The 22,654-nt window shown below is 44.7% G+C and overlaps 2 protein-coding genes across 10 annotated transcripts in view; both read right to left on the reverse strand.

The window, feature by feature from the left end:
- Positions 1–94: 94 nt before the first annotated feature.
- On the reverse strand, positions 95–16,760 carry VPS33A (VPS33A core subunit of CORVET and HOPS complexes). The gene is made up of 13 exons (XM_048821490.2): positions 16,603–16,760; positions 14,685–14,750; positions 14,039–14,166; positions 13,088–13,277; positions 11,095–11,211; positions 9,275–9,449; positions 8,332–8,525; positions 3,849–3,975; positions 3,561–3,628; positions 2,005–2,142; positions 1,291–1,428; positions 969–1,137; positions 95–487 (listed from the first exon to the last, which is right to left on the reverse strand). Exons 1-13 carry the CDS (start codon positions 16,702–16,704, stop codon positions 294–296), a joined length of 1,806 nt encoding a protein of 601 aa, XP_048677447.2. The 5' UTR covers positions 16,705–16,760; the 3' UTR covers positions 95–293.
- A 3,835-nt stretch (positions 16,761–20,595) lies between these two features.
- CLIP1 (CAP-Gly domain containing linker protein 1) overlaps positions 20,596–22,654 on the reverse strand; it is a 124,475-nt gene continuing 122,416 nt past the window's right edge. For all 9 annotated transcript variants that reach the window (XM_075120070.1, XM_075120065.1, XM_048822194.2 and 6 more), the window contains one exon: positions 20,596–22,401. In XM_075120070.1, coding sequence (XP_074976171.1) covers positions 22,179–22,401 — 223 coding nt within the window. In that variant the 3' untranslated portion in view covers positions 20,596–22,178. The remainder of the gene's footprint in view (positions 22,402–22,654) is intronic.

A 22,654-nucleotide genomic window follows, 5' to 3' on the forward strand; every position in this document is an offset into this window, starting at 1 on the left:
AGGTGAAGCGGCCTAGGGCTTTGTGAGAGAGAGACAGATCAGACAGCGTAACATTGTGTTAGGTCTATGATTTTATAGTTCAGACACCAACAGCTCTAATACTGATTTTTATTTCCTCATATTCCTCTGTCAGAGTCACTCAGTTATTAAGGAAGTTCCATATATAGCAGGAACAGAGCAGAGTGTAGCCACTGCATGCACCCGTGCAAACATGATTTCATGTTCTCCAGCTGCAGTCATTTCTGAAGGCCCCATGCCAGCCTGAAGCATTTTACTGAATCTTTACATAGCTTCTAAAAAGGTGCAGGTTCCAGTTTCTCCATCAGGGATTTGATCCAGTTTGTGCCATTGATTAGTTTAGTGGTGGCAATGACATATTCTGTGCCTCCATCTTCCATCTGAGAAAGAAACCTCAGTGCAGCAATTTCAGCATAGGTCACACCTCCCAGAAAGAACACCAGCGTTACTCTGTTTTCTCCCTGTTGACCTGAACATTTATAGAGACAGTTACAAACTGGACTGGCGCTGAAAGGACAGGGTTATTATGAAGTCACCCTAGGGCCAAACTGAAGCACAGATTTCGGTCAAATTGCAAACGTGATATGGAGCTGGTGGATAGAGCACTGAATGGGTTTTATTTCTGGCTCTGCCAGTGAGCTCAGGCAAATCCCAGCCTCTCTATGGCTCAGTTTCCCTATTGTAAAATGGAGGTAATACCTCCTTTGTAAATACTATCAGATTTACTGATGAAAAAGGCTATACAGTACAATAGCTAGGAATTATTTCTACCACCTTAGGGCAATGATCAGAGGCAGCTCACTGTACTGAAGTTGGGAAGATGATAAACCTAGAATTACTAATCAAATGAACAGTCCAGGTGGATGCTGTCAGTCACTATATCAGACTCTGTAAGTGAATTTAACAGTAGAATGGTCACAGACTAATCAAGTTATTCCAAAGAAGCTTACGCTTTTTTTGAAGGCCAGTTGGTAACTGCTGCCTCTCTTCAAAGTGGGGTCCTGGGAGCATCTTTAAAACTTCTTCTATGCTACGCCACCCTGGGCGAGCAAGCAGCTGTGCCAGACGCACACTTAATGGAGCATAGCCACTGTACACATATGAAATATCATTTGGGTTCTGTAGAAGGAGAGGGAAATGAACAGCAGTAGAGTTTTCTACTGAAAAGTGACACTTCAGCATATTAAAATCTTGCAAATGTACAAGCTCTCCCCACCCGCCACCTGTGTCCATCTTCCAACTGGTCTGTCTGTTGATAAGTCTTCAGTTTACCTGTTCATTAACATCATCCATCCACAGCCGCATGGTTTTCCTGATTGTTGGGTAGTTGTTTCTACTGCTTGTCTGAAGTTTTAAGAGTCCAGCCTTTTCCAGATTGTTTAAGGTTAATATATGTTCATAGCCGTAAGTCTGTAACATGAAGATTTTGCCTTTAATGTAGTACTGTCATTTACGCATCAAGAGCGAGTAGAAATAAAATCAGGGGATTTTTATGTAACACTAGACACTAACCAAACAACTTGCTGAAGTCTGAAATTTATAGACAAGACACCATCAAGGTTTGCAAGACAATGAGAGACATTTTAAATAGTGAATTCAATTAAACACTGATTTTAGGGACACAGTTTCAAGACAACTCATAGGGGAACAAGTGAGTGTGTAAAGTTAAAATGAATGTTTACAAATGTCTTTTTGCAGTGTGCAACAGAAAGCATGACAGTGGCCCAAAACAAAATTATATGCATGTTTTAAATAAATATGTTTAAATATATTTCACATTGTTAAAAGTTTTTAAAAACACAGGACAGTGATTAAAACACGTGTAGGCCTTGATCCTGTGAAGTTTTACACATGTGAATAGTCCTATTTAACTCATTAGGATCACTCATGTGTGCACAGATATGTATGGTGTGCAAATCTTTCCAGGATTGAGACCTTAATTTGCAAGGAATATCCACATTATTAGTTAAACAATTCTAGCCTGACCTGGAGAATCTCTCTTTTATAATGGTCCAACACCTTCTGCTTGAGTCCACTATTACACACTGACTGCAGGCAAACCAGCCTTAATATCTTGATCAGTGGATGTTTTTGAGCAATGCAATCTTCAGTGTAATTGTTGACCTATAAAGAAACAGACATCCAAGCTGTCAACCAAAAACCTAGGTTAGGATTTTAACAGAGCTGAAAAGAAAAGCTCTGTTTTTGCTTTTAATGGCAAAGCAAAGATAACATTCTTGGAAGATGCTTTTACGCTTCCCATAGTGATGGACAAGGTAAAACAGGGATCACAGCAGTTACATAAGCAGCTTAGATATATGCAAAATAGCTTTGTAGCGTCGGTGGTTCCAATTAACAAGCTTTGTCAATGGTGTCAACAATGGATATCTATGATTCTATTTGATACACTGCAAGTATTTTGCAAACTCTCATCCTTGATTCCCCACCCACCCCCATATCATCAGAGCACTACACAAGTCAAAGCACAGCGCACTGAAGCTGTGTCGACAGTTGCCCATGCTGCACTCTATGCAGCAGAACCACAGCATTGTAACGGTGACCTTAGTCTCCCCAGGCCAGATAGAAAATGCAGCACAGCAGCTATTGCCCATCCACACCAGAAGACGGACAGGAGGCCACGGATGCAGGTTAATTAGGCTGCAACTTTATTCACTTTAATGTCTAGGAAAAGCCAACAATAAATTGTACAGTGCAGGGAGGAGGGAGAATGGGCTCTCTGCTGATGCAGATTTAGGAACCCCCTATACTCAGCTCCCATAAAAGATGCTTTCCTGCTGAGCCTTTCCCAATCCAATTGATCTGATAAGCGCATCCCTTCCATAGCAAGTACCTGCCCTGGACAGCCACTACAAGTTATACATACAAGTTGCGAGATAACCTAACCTTGGGTCCTCAGATCAGCTGTGTGGAAGGTGAAAAAACCCACCCTGCCTTGGCCAATCTGGCAGTGAGGGGAAAATTCCTTCCCAGCCCCCCAGAGAAGAGGCAACCAGAGTAATGGCCACAGAATGCCAAAAGCAAACCTGGTCCTATGCAAAGTACATGGATAGGTAGGTGGGAGCTTCCAGCCAGATCCTCATAAAGAGCCCTCTTCGTGGCTATGTGGGGTATAAATACCTCTCCCAGTCAGCAGGAAGGGCAATACAGTAATCTTGGCCTGGCCCCAATTGGATCCTTCCCTTCCTGTCCATCGCTGTAAGCTTTCCTCCTTTTTGGCCCTGTTACAAGGGAGCCCATAAAGGGGCAAAGCCCCTTTTCGTCCAACTTACCAGACCAAGACATACTTATAAAAAGCCTACTTAAATTGTGCCCACTGCATCCTAAGTGGTATGCACCACTTAGAAAGAACGTCTCCATAACGCACAAGGAACATACTAAAAGTTTTCAAGACTGACATCAAATCAGAGTCAGCCATTGTCTAGGTTTCTCTGTATTAACACACCCCCACCAAGTTTTGTGATTAGGAGACTGTGGTTAGAAGATAAAAATCACGTAAAGGCAAGATCTTGCTTTCCACCCACCTTGTCAGTGTCTATTCCTGACATGAACTCTTGTTCCACTGTTAAATTATCAAAGAAATCTTCTGATGCTTAAAAAAAAAAAATTCAATACATTAGTAAGTCGGTACCTAAAAATAAGGGTCAGTTTATCTGTGTATTAAATTGTGTCGCAGAGTCGCCCAAGTACAAATAAGGCCAGTATTTTGTTCCTGGTGTCTGAATTTTTTATGAAATCAGCAAAGTTGTATCTTTGGCTGCAAGACATAACACAAGATCAACTGTAGGTGGAATACTGAAAAGGATACTTACTAGTAATGTCTTTGATTAGCTCCGCAATCGAGGTATGGTTTGCTAGAGAACTTCTTGCTGCCTGCATGTGTGGCAGTTGTGAAACGAACTGCTTGATCTCCCCAACTGTTTTAGCATGGTGTCTTTCCTAAAAAGATCCAGCAATTATACTTTAGAGCTTATTCATTATAATAATAAATGTCCGTAAATCATTTCATCAAAAGGTGTGTTTTTGTCTGTTTAGTGTGTACTGTGTTCATTGCTTTACGAAAAATGGAAAGTAGTGAGCTTCATTACTGTCATCTTGAAACACTGATCCGTTAGCTTCAGTGACATCTGACCTTTCAGATAGGCCGCATTTACAAAAATATATTGTTTCCTAGAACAGCACTGTTGCTTCATCAGTTTATAAAGCTGTTGAGTAAATGCACCATGAGAAAAACACCACTGGCATCAGAGTGATATCTTATTTTACAAGAGAGGCTGCTAATCACGTTTCTCTGTGCAATTACATTAAAATAGTACAGCATCTTGCACTCCTATTGTGCCTTCCATCCAAAGATCCCAGAGTACTTCTCAAGTGTTCGTTAAGCAAGCCTCAATTGACCTCTGAGGCTGGCAAGTATTATTATCCCCATTTCACAGATAGGGAGTCTGAGGCCCACAAAAGTGAAGTTTTATTTCCTTTGGTAGATGAGAGGAGCGGCTGCTGATCTTCCACACAAATACATCAAGTAGTATGAGGAGATTCAAGATCTTATCATTAAGTGTCACTGGATTTGAGATGCAGTCACTGTGACATACTATTTCAAAAGCATAGACACTGTAGCTGCTCTGGAGCTAAGGAGTTAAATCCCTAGGATAAGGTAACACACAGTAGATATTAAACCAATCTTATGAAATTCTACTGACCCATTTACTCAGGTGGGTCTTTTTTTGACAGGCATGTAAAATATTAGCTTAAATTCTTATCTTTATTTCTGTCAAATATAAGGAGAATCCTTGAGAAAGCAGAAAGAAAAGGAGATTGCAGATGTCTCCCTGCTCTCTCCTGCCTTAGGTCTAGTTTAGAAAAGAGACTGAAAATCTTATGCAACAGTTTCAAACATTTCAGGGATCTGCAATCTGCAAAGTGTTGCCTGAAACATTTTAAAAGCTACACTCGAAGGGCTGTAAAGAGAAGAGGCAAAGGAAACTGCAAAGATGGAACCCAGGTTGAAAGAAGATATTACAATGTTCTATCAATGGGTAGTAGAGAGTATAAAACTTCACGTTCATTAGAGAGCTGGACAAGATGGTGTAAGGAGGCAGGTTTAGTGGTAAAAGCCAGGGACTGGGTCAGAAACATGGGGCATTCTGGTGCTCGCACTGCCACTGACTTGTTGCCTGACTGATGGTTAAGCATGTTATCCAGCTCCACCATGCTTCAGTTCCCCCACTGCAGAACAGGGAGAACACACCCCTCTCTCGCACGGTGTACGACTTAACTAGCATTTTTGAAACTCTCAGCTCCTCAGATGAAAGCTGTCAGAGAAGCGTGAAGTGCTTGGCGTACCCTGAGGAAGGGGAATAGAGAGTATTTCCCCTCTCTCCAAAACTGAATAGCAGCCTATTTAGTTTGAAATAACTTTTAAAGTAAGTCCCAATCGTTAAAGTCTGCCCCAAGCAATCTAGAAAACCTGGTCTGATGAAGCGCAGACATCTAAGAATTCCTAGTCAGAACAATTCAGACATTTGTGTTTTGCCCAGTCAACCTATCCACATCTTGTCACAATGACTACAAAAGTAAGCGCTCTTAAAAATTATCTTGACTAAAATGTAAACTATACAAATGGGCAAGTACAGGCAGGAGAGCGATAATGAAGTCTGCAATTTACAAGCCCTTCGCTGCCAAAGTACTGCTGTTTCATTATCACCTATTACATCTGACAAAATCTCACATCTCTTTCCTCCCTTCCAGTGTGAAGTATTTTAATCTTTGGGAGCTTCCAACACTAATTCCCCAGTAAGAGTCTATTACTGCAAGTCAAATCTGAATGCACAATTTAGATGGATATATGGTACATCTAACTGGCCTTAAGATTGGCAGAAGTGACTAAAAGCAGATGGAAGGAACAAAAAATTAACACAGTCAGCACAGCAGGTCACACAGTTAAGCACTGTGTGACTTTTGTTTCCTCGTTTTGCATGTGTGTTTGTTTTTAAAAGCAGGAGAAGACTATTCAATTCTATAGCTAATGAGCAACAGCTGACAGGCCAACTGGAGTCTCACTGTTGGTAAACTGCACACCTGTAATAGGTGCCAATTGGCTAAAAGGCAACTAGTGTCTATTAGTCCTTGGCCATGTACACTCTTATTATTGTGTATTTGACTGTGGCAGCAGCTAGAAGCGGTCAGGATCCCATTGTTGTGTGTACAAAATCTAGCACAAAGAGATGGCCAAGCCCCAAAGAGCTTGTAGTTGAAGAAATCCTTAAACCAGCATAAGCGCCTCCCATTCTCTAGCCAGCCCTCCACTGGTCTTACGCCCCACTCCTCCAGTTGCAAGTTCTTTGGTTTTCCTAAAGGAGGGAGGATGATCCAGTCACTCAGATTCAATTCCCTGCTGTGTCTCCGACTTTGTGTGTGACTGTGACACCCTGTACCCCATGTTCACCACTTGTATATGCAAAAAGAAAAAGGAGTACTTGTGGCACCTTAGAGACTAACCAATTTATTTGAGCATGAGCTTTCGTGAGCTCAAATAAATTGGTTAGTCTCTAAGGTGCCACAAGTCCTCCTTTTCTTTTTGCGAATACAGACTAACACGGCTGTTACTCTGACACTTGTATATGGTTATGATATCTTTTGTGCAAAGTATGCCTCATCCTGTTGAAATGTGTGAAACAAACATGGCATGTAAAATTATGAGGTTTTGCTATAGGATTGTTACTGAAACATGCTGTGGTTCTGGGTAAGGCCCACAAACCAATTTCTCAGAGACAAAAACACCCTAACATGCCAGCAAAGTGCTAAGGAGCCATTACCGGTGTAATCGGACATTCTCCAGGGGTGGTGGTGGGGGAGTTGTAAACAAGAAATTTACAATTCATCTGAAGGACAGTTTGGAGCTCACGTATGCAATGGAACTGCCTGGCCCCATGACTCAGGAAGGAATTTTTCAGCACAAAGGGTTGACGGTATAAGAAGGGGAGAAAAAAGTGTCCCTAGCCACCTTTCCATCTCTCTGTTGATGACGACGACTCTGAAAGAACTGAACAAAGCAGGGGAGTGGTCCCAGGCCAACCTGTGAACTGTATTGCAGCACATAGTGAGACAAGCCTTTTGCTTTGAAGCCTATTAGCCTTGGTAAAGTTTAGGAATTAGGTTGTGCGTTTATCCTTTTTTCTTTTGTAACCAATTCTGACTTCCAGGCCTTATTACTTGTCATCTGTCTTTCTCTAGTTAAGAAACTTATTTTATTTAAATCAGTGTGTTTTGTTGAAGTACTTGGGAATCTCTACTTAGGTCAACAAGCCTGGTGCGTAATCATTACCCATTGTTGGAGTGATGAACTATCTAGGAGCTTGGACTGTCAAGCGGGCTACTGAGCAGTACAAGACGCACGTGTCTGGGGGGCAAGGCGTGGGCTGAAGGATATCCAGGTGTGGCCCTGTATGCAATTCATGGATGGCTGGGCATAGCAGTCATGTGTTCAGGTGGGAGTGACTTTGCATGTTGGTGGCAGAGTGAGCAGAGCCTGGACAGGTTGGTGTTCATCAGGAAAGTAGTATAAAAGGCATCCCAGGCTGGAGAGCTAAGGGGACACAGCAGGCCACAGGTTCAGATTGCACCCTGGGGAATGTCACAGTGACTTTTGGCAAGTCACTTAGGGTGAAATCCTGTTGCCACTGAAGTCAAAGGGAGTTTTATCAGTGACTTCAGTTGGGCCAATATTTCACTTTTTGTGGCTCAGTTCTCCATCTGTACAATGGGGATAACAATTCTCCTACTTCACAGGAGTGCTGAGAGGATAAACACACTCCAGATTTTGAGGTGTGATAATGAGCGCTATATAAATATCAAGTCTGATTTAGACTGTAAGCTCTTTTGGGCAGGGACAAGTCTTTATTTCTGGTATTTTTATGATGCACTTAGCATGCTGGGTGGTGCTATAAAGTTAATGAGGCTTTAGATTAGTTTAAGATGCTTAAGCTACTTCAAGACCCTAAAGAATTTTAAAGTGGAGATGAGCTCAAGCCAAAACCTGGAATCTGAACCATCACTAACTATGGGACAGTCTGGATCCCATGTGTTCAATTTACTGAAAACTACTAGGGAAATAAAATGCCAAAGGCTGCATTCATGTAATACTAAGGTAGGCATTGGAAGGGGTATTAGTGGATCTTAGCCTTGTTTCATGCTCAAATGTGCAGAGCAGTCAGACCCAACTCTCCACCCGGAAGGAGCAGACTGCCCAGGTGACATGCTACTGGGCAGTACTATGGTGTACAAGTCCTTTACCTCAAAGGCTGCAGATATGATTTTGGCTTTCTTGCTTAGCACTGACCCCACAGCATTGAAGTTCTTGTCTCGAATTTCAGCATACAGCTCCTCGGCAGAATTCAGCTGAAGCTTCTTCGGTTCCGTGGGGAGATCCTTGCCACCCTCACTCTGCTTCTTAGGGGCAAACTTTTCAGGAGGGAGTTTCACATAAGCTACCAACACAGCAAGAAAACAGACAAATTAGAGCTCAAACTCCAGGACTTAAACTGACCAACCAACCAAAACCTTTCCCCAAGCAAGAGGCAGCTCTAGCCTTGTGTAAACACCCATATTACAACTTGGAAGAAATGTTGCCACATATAAGATGATTTCCCCTAATTTGAAAGGGTAAAAATCCCTACTAGCTATATGTAAACAAGGAGTCCTATACACAGATCTATACAGTACCAGAGAGATGCCTTCTGCTCACCCTCATCAGTACATTAGGTGGAAGTTACCAGCTCCACATGCTTCTGGCCCTAGAGTTTTCATCATCCCATGGAGCGTAAAGAAAGCGGGGTAAACGGCTTTACAAAGCGCGTGCAGAGAGCATCAGCTTCAGTGGAGGGTGGAAACTAACAGCATGTTGAGGGGACATTTTAGCTAAAATCCCTATTCTTGTGAAAAGTGCCCTGGGATCACTAATGTCCATGTACAGCTGACATCCCAAGGACTCACACGTAGCGAAGAGCATTGTGCTCAATTCATCTACTTGGGATGGATGAAGCACTGAGCTCACCTTTTTGGGATTGAAACCAGGGTTTTTAATTACATCAAGCAACTAAGCCACCCCTCTTGTAGGTTCAGCTAAATTATTCTCACCTTCATCCCAAATTCCACTTGGCACCCTGCACTTTATTCTAGCACTCAGGAATTTTATTCTACTCCATTCGTTTCACTGTCCATGGTTTGCTGCACTTACTATTTTGAATTCCATATATTTCATCAATCAGGCCTTCATAAGTAAGCTGAGTAGCTAGAGGAGACAACAGGTCTACATTGCGGTCAAGCAACAAGAGGGTATCAAAGACTGGAAATATTGAGTTCTGGCCTCCAGGGAACTCTCGCTTCATCCTGATCATCATGTTAGCCACATGCTGGAAATAAAATATTTGGTTCGTTATGGCTCAGTCCATGAAGGGTGGCTGTGATAACTAGCTTTAGAGACATATGCACGTATGAAAACAGGAAAAGAAGTGCATGTATAAGAAGTGAATGGGAGGAGAGGCAAGCTGTGTAACTGGTACAACTGGAGGAAGGGCCATTAAGAAACAAACCAAACTATTCTACGACAAAACTGGTTAGTTTAGTCTGACACAATGGTCACAGAACCTGAACTCTGCATTCAGTTCCAGATGCCTCCTTACCAAAAGAGATACTTATGAACCGCACGGAGTTCAAAGAATAAGAACAAAAATGATCTGGTAAGAGGGACTGAATTATGGGGAGAGAGCAAAAGGATACAACACATGTAACTTTACTAAGTGATGAATAAAGATGAAGGTACATAAACCCTTCAGCTATCAGTAGTCGGTTAACTCCAAGGAGGGAGGGGAATTATTTAGAGTGGTTAAGAGAGTCTAACTAGGAGAAAAGGGATGAAGTTAGGTCAAATATCAAGGAATCTTCTTGACTGTGAAATCTATTTGTCTGTGGAACTGTCTTCCGTGGGGAGGCGTGCAAGCCCAACTGGTTGGGATATTTAAATTAAATTACACAAAGCACTAAAGAGGTAGAGCAGAGAACATTCATTCATTGGTCAGGGTCAATAGGTCTTTATCAACTCTAATTTACTCATAGATTTGTGGACTTTAAGTCAGAAGGGACCATTGTGATCATCTAGTCCAGGGGTCTCAAACACGCATGCAGCCCGTGGAGTTATTTCCTGTGGCCCGCCAAGCTTCCCGCCCCCCCAGAGTTATTTCCTGCGGCCCACCAGGCTCCCCTCCCCCTCCCCCCAGTGCGCCGCGTCCCCGCTCCTCTGCCTACTTGCAGGCGCTATTTGGCGGCGCATAGCGCTTTCCAGGAGGGAGGGGGGAGGAGCGGGGAACCGCATGCTCAGGGGAGAAGGCGGAGAAGAGGCGGGGATTTGGGGAAGGGTTTGGAATGGGGGCGGGGAAGAGGTGGGAAGAGGCAAGGCAGAGACAGGGCCTCATGGAAGGGGTGGAGTGGGGGCGGGGCCGGGGGCAGCGCGGGGGGGGGGGGGGGGGGCGTGTCAGTGATACAGCCCTCAGGCCAATGTACTAGTCCTTATGTGGCCCTCATGGTGATTCGAGTTTGCGATCCCTGATCTAGTCTGACCTCCCGCACGTTACAGGCCACAGAACCTCACCCACAAATTTCTGGGATTCCAACATCATAGTGTTCATGAAAACCAAGTGAACTGTCCAAACTCCAGTGAAATACAGACATACATATCACCGCGTGTCAGCCTCTCAGCAGCCAGCTGACTTTCACCAGGGAGGGGGGGAAGATATCTGGGCAGGCAAGAAGACCAGTAGGGAACACACTTATAAACACGTTCCTTTAGGGGAGCAACTCAGAGGGGGCTCGTGACAGTAAAACCCGCAGTGACAGATTGACTGAGAATTGTTTCAACCAACAGGCGCCCAAGCAGCAAAATCCAGCTTGTGACCCACAGTATCAATAAACCCAACACACTAGTGGCAGCTCCAAAACAACCACCACCAGAAACAAAAGGATTTATCTTCTTAGAACAAAGATGTTTTAAATTTGTTTTACCCGTGCACAGTCCCCCTTCCCGAAGATCTGTGGGATAGTTCCATAAAGTGCCTGTAAGGTCATCAGTCCCTTGGCTGTATGGTACAGACTTGTCTGGTCACTCTCCAAGTAACACTCCTAAATGACAGGGAAAGGAAGGTTACAGAAACGGAGGATATTTAATTAGCCTGATCATCTTAAACGTAGAACCTGGCTGAACTGGATGGCTTGAGGGATTGCTTAAAGGATACGGAGCCTTTCACCTCCAGGTTTCAGTGATCCAAAGTCATTACTTGCTATCAGCGAGCACTGGGATAGCAGCTGGTGCTTTGCTGCAGGCCCCAGTGGACAAGCATGCAGGTCACAAAATCATCATTATAGTTAGCACTAGCTGTCCGACTGAAGGGCTGTCTATATGAACAGTGAGTGCACGCTGAGCTGGGGTGTAAATCTACCCCACACTGACCTGCCATACACCAACTGTCCATGAGGACCCTGCTGCCACACGGTAAAAGTTCCCCAGTGGACTCTGATCTACCCGGCTTTCAAAGCTAGCACACAACAGATGTATGCCCCAGCTTGCCCTGCACCCAGTGGTTTGTATACACAAGCCCACAGAAGATGCTCCAGGAGTGAATGGGCTGTGGAGACTAAGCTAGCCCTTCCTGCCCTTCTACATAGGGTCAGGGTCGAGGAACCTTGCCCCGCCTCCTCCACACCCCCTGCAGTACATGTTCTGTGGTTAAATAGGACAGTGATCTCCAGCAATGCCAACTGGGGACGTTTCCAGCACTAAACTCACTTTAAAAAGTAAGTCAGAACATGAAAGTGAATGCTACCGCTCACCATGCTATTTAGCCGTCCATACAGCATTGCAGGTGCAGGCTGGTTGTTTAGACACATGCACAGAACAACCAAAAATTCAGTTTGAGAGAAAAAATGACCCTGAGATTAAGCCCAGCGCTCTCCTCCATAGAGGAGAGAGACCTCAACCGTGAGAAGAATTCAAGAGGAGGGGGAAGATTACAGCTGGGGCCAGGAGTGACAATGGGTCGTTTGATTACTCCTCCCGGAAACACTGCTTCTGTCACACCAGCCGGCGGTCCAGCGACAGGACCGCAAAGCAGCAACTTTGATGTGGGCCAGCAACAAGGGGAGCTGGATTCACAAGCAGAACAACTCCTCGTCCTGGGGGCTCTCTCTGCTCAGAGCGATTAGAGTTAATAACGACCATTCGGGAACTGTTATGAGATCAAACCCATTATTTTAGAATTCTCTAGCCAATGTGCTGCTCCTAATTTAATGCAGCAGAGTAACAGAGCTGAAACAACAAGTCTCTTTCCTGTGACTTGGTCAATTAGAAAATGTGTCACCAAGCTGGCAAGTTTTATCATGTCCGGACATCCTCTCTGCTGCTCACACAGGGCTAGATTCAATACACTAAGGGGAGATGGCTAAAGGAAGCTGCACACAGACTTAATGGCACTACAGGTGATGTGCTGGCAATGCAGGATATATATATATATATATATATATATATATATATATATACACACACACACACATATACACACACACACACACAGCACTGTTGCCCATCTTAAGACAAGTGTTAAGTCTTTGTGTTGCTGTGGTGTGTGACACCCTAACAATTACAATTTACCCTTCTGTAACACATTTAACACAGGAAACTTCAAGTTCTTTATAAAGGTTAGTTATTTAAGCCTCACAAATTCTGTTCATGCAAGTATTACCCCATTAGAACAGATGGGAAAGCTGACACATAGCCTAGTAAAATGATGGGTCCGTGGGTGCATCACGGCATTCAGAAACAGACCCCAGGAGTTCTGACTCCCAGTCCACTGTTCTACTACAGTCAGACCACATTTGCTCTGTAACTCCTTTTATTGCCTTGTGGCTAATCAGTCTGAAAAGTGCTTTGAGATCCTTGGATGATGGATGCAACACAAACGTGCAAAGTATCTTTTCCCTCAAGGAAGAAATCAGCACTTACTTTAAATGCACTTTCAGACTCCATGGATAACAAGTCTCCATCAAATGGAATGAGGTCCAAACTGTACTGCTCTCTGTGAATGAAGGATCCCAGAACGCCCTGATCCTTCAGCCGCTGCTCGCACAATAGGCTGCGACGGGGCACAAACAAGATGTGGAAGTCCCTCAGCGGAGAGCGAACTCTGTCTTCACTGGAAGAGAGTCAGCTTAAGTTGTCATAAGATTGAGTACAGTAACACAGTACACTAACCTTGGTTTCTCAGACTGGCAATACAGAAGACAAAGGGGCACTGAATGGAAGCAAGACAGAGTTCCTGACTGATACTTTCAAGTTCCTAATAAATAAAGGCAACCCTTCTCACAGCCTTTTATTTCAGAATATTTTGTACAAATCAACACCTTTACAGTGAAGGGGATGGCGCAAGGATTAAGCAGTAGGTCTGTGGCCTAATACTTATTCTGCCCAGATCTACAGGTTCGAATCCCAAGCAGGGTTGACTCGGCCTTTACCTTTTGCCATTGACTGTGGGTGGGTCTTTCAAACAAGAGCTATCTGCTCTGATGAACATGAATGGTTCCAGGGCAATTAATAAAAACTGAGTAGAGATTTTCCCTGGTGTCCTTAACCAAAAATTTCCCCCTCTCCATCCTGTTGCTATGCACCTGCTTCTCATCCTCCAACTCCAGAAATGACGGCATTTCAGTGATGCTGTACGTATAGGCCATGATTCTGATCCCAGTCATGCCAAGTTGTGTAGCAGTTTCACACTGAAGTGAAAGATTTATTATTAGTGAGTGGGCTGAAATCTGCCCAACTTATGTCACTCATAACTTATGCCTGGTATGAACCTGGGATGGGAGGAGGAGGGGGGAAAAAGAAAACATTAACTCCACTGCACCACCACAGCTCTGGGAAGCAGCTGTTGTCTTTTCACTGAAACACCAACTTTACCTGAGCACATTTTCAGCAATTATATCCATTAACTCTAGCCTGGGCCTGACAAAGAAAATAATATTCTTGACATCGGCTGGGGGCAGACGGCCCGCCTTGAGGGTGAACATCTTCTCCACCTCATGTTCCTGTGAGGAGACAAAAATGGTATTCAATCACAGTATCCAACTCAACTCCTGTTATTTTGAAAACTGGTTTCAGAAAGGGCCACATCAGCTGGAGTTGATCCAGTAGTTGTTACTGTGACACCTTATCTAAGGATAGCAACATGGATTTCTCTTCTATTTCCATATGCTGATTATGTAAATTATTAGTTTACTGCATTACACCACCATTAAAGATGGAGGTTCTGCACATCTGGTCTGTGGGAGGCGAGTTGGCAGAAGAGCAGTAAGTGATATTCGAAAAGGCAGAGTCTGTTCTTGAAGCTCATTTAGATTGTTGCTTTATAGCAGAGAAATAAAAGACTGGCAAACCATGGTGACAGCATTGGACAGTAAGAATTAGGGTTTGAAAAGCAAAAACTAGGACAGTTTATAGAAATTGTGCTAACAGTCTCTAGAGGCAATTATGAGACTGAGGGTCCGAATAGCTTTTGAGAGTCTCAGTATTAATCAGCACAACATGAATGCCATGTAGGGCTTACCTTTAAAAGTGAGTATTGTGCAATTAATCCAAAGGGTCCTGTGAGGTACTCATCCCACACTATTGCCTAGGAAGAAAAAAAAGCCACGGAGAAAAGTCAGTTGCTCCAAAGAGGAAAGAAAACCCTGGGGTAGGTGAGCTGCCCTTAGAAGCTCAAACATTTGCTTTCCGAGGAAGTGCTGATTTTAAGAGACAGTCATGAATTAACCGTTGAATTTCAACAACCCTTTGCCCATCTCTAGTTCCTTTCATTAGAGGAGCACAACACGCTTCAAATATGCTAATTAAACCTCCCAAGAGATTTTTACTGAATCGGAAAACCATGCAGCCCTGCCTCAGTGAGTCTAGCAAAGGGGAAAGTGACAAGGAACTGAGGTGGCTGGACTCTGGGGCAAATTTGGTGCAGCTGCATTTACTACTCGGAAGATAGTGGAGTTCCACTCAGTGCAAGTACAAAACCTGACCCAGTGTCATGGTCACTGTTGGCCAGTTTAGCAGGGCACCTGGTAAGAGCATTAAGTGAGCTTTCTACTCACCCTAGTGAAGACACGTCAAAGGCAAAACTTCCTGTGCAGTGACTGGTACATGCTGGGCTCTGCCTGCCTTACCCCACAGAGGTGGCTACATTTTAATGATGCTGCACAGCATGGACATAGTTTGCGAAGCCACCAAGAGATAGCAGTCCAAGCTCCTGTAACCATTTGTCATGACCACTTCAGCCACTGGCTAGCATGGCTGCTTTTCACTAAACTCCTGTTCTTCATGTACTACAACTCCACTCTTACCTGACTCTACCCTCACCCTCTCCCTGGTACTCTGTCTATCCTCCACTAACTCCACACTGCACCTGACACTCCCTCCCAGAACCTACTGAACGCATCTGGCCTACAGAGCAGTCCAGATGCCACAACCACACACCCTGCGCCGTCTTCTGACTGAACTTGAGGCCTATAGGGCAGGGACTCAGTTGCTTGGCACATTCTGACCACAGGACAGCCCAGCACTGGAGCCAGCCTTACACAATGGCTGAGTTTCTAGTCTGAGTTTGCAAAGCATTTTGGGATAATTTATTACCACCCTTGCGCGGGCCTGTGCAGTGATGTTGCCATGGGCTCCTGAGGCTTTTTACTTCAGGGGTCCCTAGAGCGCACAGGGTGTCAAAGAAGCAGCTGGGCTGTTCCTAACACCTCTTCCTCTGCATGTAAGTGCTAGTCCTAGTCCCGTGTGAATGCAAGTGACACTGAGTGACAGAGAAAGGAATATTCCTTATTTTAGTTTGGATGTGTTTCCACATGGGATGTTTGGATGGGGGCTAGCTAAGGTCTAGAGCCCATGAGGCAAGGTGCATTTACCAGAAGTCTGAGGTGCCTGGAGATGCTGAGACAGAAGGGCCTGGAAAGGGTATCGACTGTTATTGCTAGGCTGTTTATCAGGGAAATATCTGCAGACCAGGAACCCCCCCGGTTGTCAAAACTATAGACCAGGACCAGGGCAAGAAGAGGAGTCACTTCCCCAGCCCCTGAGAAGAGCCCAGAAAGGATCGTACAGCTGCAGATTAGGATGGGGGGGAAGGAGACCAGAGCATCGCATAACGCTCCCAGACTACAGCCCCGGGGAGAGACATGGCACCCCACGCCGGGGGAGGACAGGAGAAATTCCCCCGGGAGTCAGAGCTGCAAATCGAGAGGAGGTAAAGCCGGGGGCGGCCCCGCAGGGGTCTCGGAGCCGGGCAGGGAGAGGGGGGCGGCCCCGCAGCCGGACAGGTCGGAGCGGCGACGGGGCGGGGGGCAGCCCCGGTAGCCAGGGGTCTCGGAGCCGGACGGGGGGAGCAGTTATTGGGCAGGCGCCGGAGGGGGGGGGGGTCCCAGAAGCAGCAGCTCAGGCCCCCAGGCGAGGGGCGCTTGGCCGGGCCCCCTCACCTTGGAGCCCGCGCACTTGTCCAGGAACTCGCGCAGCTCCCTGCGCCCGGCCTCCCGCAGCGCCGTCAGGTTCACCCGGCCCGAGCTCAGGTGCGCCGCCATCCCGCGCCAGGCCCGGCCGGTCACATGACAGCGCCGATCACGTGACTCGGCGAGGCTCTCCATCTCCCCGCTCAGGCCCCGCCTCCTCGAGCCCCAGAAGGCTCCCAACGACCCGGCCCCGCCCCCGGGGCCCGGCTATAACGGCTGCCCCGCGCGCCGGGAGGCGGCAGCGCAGACACGTGACCCCAGTGACGGGACGGGTGTGGGACCGTTAGCCGCGGAGCTTGTCCTGCCCCGGGGCATTGAAGGAGCTGTGAGGAGAGGACAGCTGGGTACTAGAGTAACGGCCGCTCCCCCGGGGGGGGTATTGGGGTAGCGGGCCCTGCCCCGGGGGGGCCACTGGGATAACGGCTCCGGGGGGGAGAATATTGGGGTAACGGCCGCTGCCCCGGGGGGGGAATATTGGGGTAACGTCACCTTGCCTTGGGGGGGATATTGGGATAACGGCCGCTGCCCCCGCGGGGGCCACTGGGGTAACGTCACCGGCCCCCGGGGGGGGGAAGGGATACTGGGGTAACGGCACCTGCCCCGGGGGTGGGGTACTGGGGTAACGGCACCTGCACTGAGGAGGGAGAGTTACTGGGGTAACAGCACCCGTGGGGTAGGGGGACCGGATGTCCCAATTTTATTGCCCCAATATTTGGGGCTTTGTCTGATATAGGTGACTGTTACCCCCCATTACGTCCCGATTTTTCACACTTGCTGGCCGGTCACCCTGCCATGGCGGGAGGGGTTCTTACTGGAATCTCTATCTTGGGGCTGGTCTATGGTTAAATAGGTTGCCACCCTGGCCACCTCACCTCAGAGCGTGACTGAAATCGCAGCCCTAGCCTATGTAGCTAGGGCTGGCAAAAATTGTAGACACAGAGGGCTGGTCCCTGCTACAAAGGTAGGTCAGGGCTGTAAAAACCTCACTGCTTATGGGGTGTAATTAAGGTGACCTAAGCCCCACTGTCACCATCAGTAGGTCGACTGAAGAATTTCTAGTTTAGAAATACCCAGTTATACTGGGGAAATATTCTTTTGTTTGCCAGTATTAGCTGTGTCCGCACAGGGACAGTTATACCAGCAAACCCATTTCAATGAAGACAAGGTCTTGTTAAAAAAAAAATCACCCCCCCAAGTGCCAGTCATGCTGCTATATCTCATTTCATTACTGGTATAAGTCTCTAGCCCTTATAGAGTTAAAATTTTGCACTAGAGTAGAAGTTGATAAAGCTGGGTCTCTGTTGCTTTTCAGTAAACATTGGAGACAGAACTAAAAGCCTTGTAGTGTGTTATGAGCAGTGCTGGAGGTAATGTGGAAAACTGTTTTAGCTGTGGCTTGGTGATCCATAAATAATAAATCTGTGATTGGCAAGTTCCAGCCATAGAATCATAGAAATGTAGGGCTGGAAAGGACCTCAAGAGGTCATCTAGTCCATCCCCCTGCACTGAGGTAGGACCAAGTAAACCTAGATCTTCCCTGACAGGTGTTTGGCTAACCCAAGGGTAGCCAACCTGTGGCTCCAGAGCCACATGCGGCTCCTTCAGAAGTTAATATGCGGCTCCTAGTATAGGCACCAACTGCAGGGCTGGAGCTACAGGCGCCAAATTTCCAATGTGCCGGGGAGTGCTCACTGCTCAACCCCTGGCTCTGCCCCCACTCCACCCATTCCTGTCCCCTCCCTTGAGCTTGCCATGCCCTTGCTCCTCCCTCCCCCAGCACACCATGGAACAGCTGATCAGGCGGGAGAAGGAGGTGCTTATCAGTGGGCGGGAGGCACTGGGAGCGGGGGGACTGATGGGGGGCTGATGACGTATTACTGTGGCTCTTTGGGAATGTACATTGGTAAATTCTGGCTCCTTCTCAGGCTCACATTGGCCACCTCTGCGCTAACCTGTTCTTGAAAACCTCCAATGATCAGGATTCCACAACCTTCCTTGTAAGCCTACTCCAGGGCTTAACTATCCTTATAGTTAGAATTTTTTTTTCCAATACCAACCTAAATTTCCATTGCTGGAGATTAACTTCAGTGGACATGGAGAACAATTGATCACCATCCTCTTTAAACCAGTTCTTAGACTTATCAGGTCTCCTCTCAGTCTTCTTTTCTGAAGATTAAGTATGTCCAGTTTTTTTAACCTTTCTTCATAGGGCAGGTTTCTGGAGGTGGTGAGTGGTTCCAGCTGAGTCCATTGCCTAGAATATTCCCTAATGTCCCATCTTAACTTGCTTAGAGGAGGGCCCCCCTTGTGCCAAATAACTTACATGTGACCATAAGCCTCAGTTGCGTATGACCCCTCATCTTCTGTCCCTATCAGCCAGGTCTCCCTCTGCTAGGGTCTTCTTCAGTTGTGGGAGCCTAAAGTTAGGCAACTACATAGAGGTGGCTGAGGTAGCAAGCAGCACAATTCCTGTTGGATTAAGGGCCTAACATTAGCCTCCATGTTTGAAAACACTGGCTCTAGCTCTTAACTGACCCTGTCATTCTGACATGCCATTAATGTAAACCATCAGAAACTGCTTCCTTGAGAAAAGCATTGCAGAGTGCTCAAGATGCTACAGGCTAGGGATACTCAGACAGTGGTTCAGGAGCAAATTAGCGATCAACCTTACCCAAAAGAGCCACAATAGTGTGAACTGATTGTTTCATTTACTATTTTTATATTATATATTTATATTATATAATTCTCATAGCAAAATGACTGACCAAGGATCATTTTATCAACTACAATTGGTTAACAATATAGTAAAAGCATCTTGATTGGTTAATAATTAAATTACACAGTGTTTTAATATGTGCTGCAAAGAGCTGCAGGAGACACATTGATAAGCCACTTGTGGCTCTTGAGCCTCAGTCTGAGTATCACTGTTTTAGGCCTTTTGACAACTCCTTCTACTCAAGCATGCTTCTTCACACCCCCCCTCCACCAAATCTCTCTCTCAGCTGGCCAGGCAGTAGCCACATCCCTTTATTCTTGCTGTCTCTCCCCATCCTGTCCGGGTTCGTTACTGCCCCAAAGCTCAACAGGTAAAAAATACACCAGGACAGCATGTTACAATCCTGCTGTATTCTAGATTGAATTTCCTGACAAGTGGGAGTTGTTTTCATGGCACAATTTCTGTCTGCAACAGCAGAAGCTTTGGCACAATCCATGGTGAATGTTTAGCTATTGACCAACAACTTTCAAACCTCCCCTACACCAGGTAGACAAGGAAATGACCCAGATGTAACCGATGGGGAAATGCCTTTGAGAGTGTACAAATCTGTCAGGATACTGTGTTAGCTGTACTAAGTTAATAATTATTTGTAGTGCAGTAGTTCAGAGGCCCTGATCAGAGCTCCATTGTGCACATACAGCACCTGCCCCAGTGTTTAAATCCACATCAGAGACTCTGTTTTCACTGGAATTTAAAATATATATAATATGTAAACATTTCTATTAAAGTTATGTTTTGCAAATTATTTCTTTTAGAAAGCCTAAATTTTGGTCTTAAATGGACCTGAGTATCCATTTGAATGTAAAGCCACTATACGTTTTAGAAGCTTCACTGCCACCTCTTGACCTTCCAAAACATATCTTCCTTGAATGAGAAGTAAATCTCAGACAGCCTTTCTTCATTAAAAATAATCGGCTCTAGAACACACATTGTTTGGGTCCCCAGCGGCCCAAATGGAATTTTTCTTACCCAATCACTTCCTTTCTAGTAGAATAATCCCACACAATCCATAATGGATGGGCTCTTTTCCTGTGGGATTTGGAGGTACAGGGATGTGGACAGGGTTCTGGGAACATCAGACATCAGTCACTAGAAAAGTTCTTCCATTTATCTATTTCTTTTTGATTTCTAAATAACAAGAAGGGCCTCTGCACAATCTGAGAAATAGCAAGAATGCAAGACAAAGGTGACAAGAGAATAACCATTTATTAAAGGAGAAACAGTACACTCATTCTTCAAATTAATACTGATTTCCCTGCTTTTGTTCCTATTACTATAATACATTCATTACCCCAAATTTAAAATGATTACAGATTTACTTTATATCATGTGCCAGATACTTGGTTGATAATCTTGAGAAAAATACATCAAAGGCTTATATACAGTTATAGAAAAGAGTAAACCCTATACTGTATGTTGTACAGGTAGCAGGGAAGATACAGTATAGTTTCAGTTCTTTTTACATATGCTAGAAGACATTCAAAAGAAGATAGATTTAAGCCATCTGAATAAATGATTTAGGGCCCAGTGGGGTCCACCCTGGTTCATGTTGAGTGTTTTCTTACTATATGAGTAGCCCCTCTGAAACTAATTTAATTGTCCATGTAATATGGTACATCTCAACATTAGTACGAGTGACACAAGCTAGACCACGTTGTGTTTGATGGTTTAGATTTCTTCATTCCTTATTATGTTTTTGCTTATAAGAAAATCCACAATTATTAATGTTGAATTTTCCATGTTACATCCATCTGAAAATAAAATAAAAACCAGGGAAACCATATCATGAAATAGTTAGCATAAATGCTTAGTTTCCTATGGACTTTACTGAAAACTTGCTCGAGGATACAAGCGTGCTGGAAGATTTTTTTCACAGGAAACATGTTAATAAAAATCTCCCAATACTGAGGTGGTTTTATATTTTTAAGTCAACAAATGAAGTAGTCATGTTGTACTGTTTATCCCATAAACAGGTCCTGTGATGAGTTCTAATAAAATTTAAAAACGTGAATGAGAAGACATGTTTTTTCCAAAATATAATTTTAATATATATATGTATATATACACACACTCTATAGAAGCTGAAATGGATGTCACATAAATGGTAGTAAGTGTGCACAGCATACAGGTTTTTAAAAATTCCCCACAGTAGCTTATGTTTTCTTACCTGCTTCATGATTTTAAAAATGTCATACTGTAGTCCAATGGAAAGAAAGGCACTACGTTTACAGGTAGTGCACAGAGCTCAAGTTCTTTGATCAAGAGCACAGTAAAATAGTTAATGAGTAGAGGAAAATAAAGATGAAATATTTCTCAACCCATTCCAGTGTCAAAAGCTTAAAAAAAATCTAAATATACAAATGCAGCCTTAGAATGTCTTAGTGCAAATATGAAAATTAACAGCATAATTTTAAGGTATTTAAATAAGCTATAACATAACTATAATGCTTTGTTCCTATACATTTTTCCTATCAATAAATTTAATGGCGTAGGGGACATTTCTTGTTCGAAATGGTTCATACCTAGAAGTTGGGAATAAATGGCAAAAAGTCATTATTAAATAATTTATTTATACGTCACTTTAGTTTATTAAGGGGGGAATAAGGTATTTATGAATGGAAGATCAAAATATCTATAGGTTTGAAACCGAGGATGTGTGTGTCAAGAATCACTGTCCCTTTTCCTGATGTCTGTACACACAAATGCTGGTGGAGTAAACTGTCCAGTTAGTGCATACAAATAAAGTTTGTTTTCCTGGCCTTGTATTGCATTAGTAGGTCTCGTCGTCATTGCAATTGGTTGTCCAGTGCCCAAACACTTCACAGATTTCACAATAGGGGCGCTCTTCTTTTCTGCTGCCATGGTAAGTCGAATGGGGAGGGTCATCTGATGCCTGTGCCTGAGTTGGACAGTCTTCAGTTTCATGGAGATCAAAGCAGTCGCAAATATCACAGAAGAGGCGAGGTTTTTTCTTTGACTGATTTTCATCCTCGCTGCAAGATCAAAATTGGTATAGGTTAGGCTGGATATTCTCTTAAAGGAGAACAAACCCAAAGGACATTATAATAAACTTCCACCAAAAAAACACTTTTTTAAAAATAAAAGTTTATAACAACATCCAATATGGTTAAAACCAAGGCATATATTAGTGGATCACAAGCAGCGAAGAGAATCATTGCTCCCCCCGGCCAAAAAAAGGCAGCAAAGCTTCTGGATTCCCCCGTAGCTCTGCAGTTGCTCAGATTC

Source organism: Caretta caretta, chromosome 15, assembly GCF_965140235.1.
Source record: "Caretta caretta isolate rCarCar2 chromosome 15, rCarCar1.hap1, whole genome shotgun sequence".
NCBI classification, from domain to species: Eukaryota; Metazoa; Chordata; order Testudines; family Cheloniidae; genus Caretta; species Caretta caretta.

Excerpts from the sequence above, each read along its gene's own strand:
- VPS33A (XM_048821490.2), bottom strand. The coding sequence starts at position 16,704 with ATGGCGGCGCACCTGAGCTCGGGCCGGGTGAACCTGACGGCGCTGCGG. Across the intron at positions 14,167-14,684 it reads CACAATACTCACTTTTAAAG|GAACATGAGGTGGAGAAGAT; the intron begins GTAAGCCCTACA and ends GTCTCCTCACAG. Across the intron at positions 488-968 it reads AACTGGCCTTCAAAAAAAGC|GTCAACAGGGAGAAAACAGA; the intron begins GTAAGCTTCTTT and ends ATAAATGTTCAG.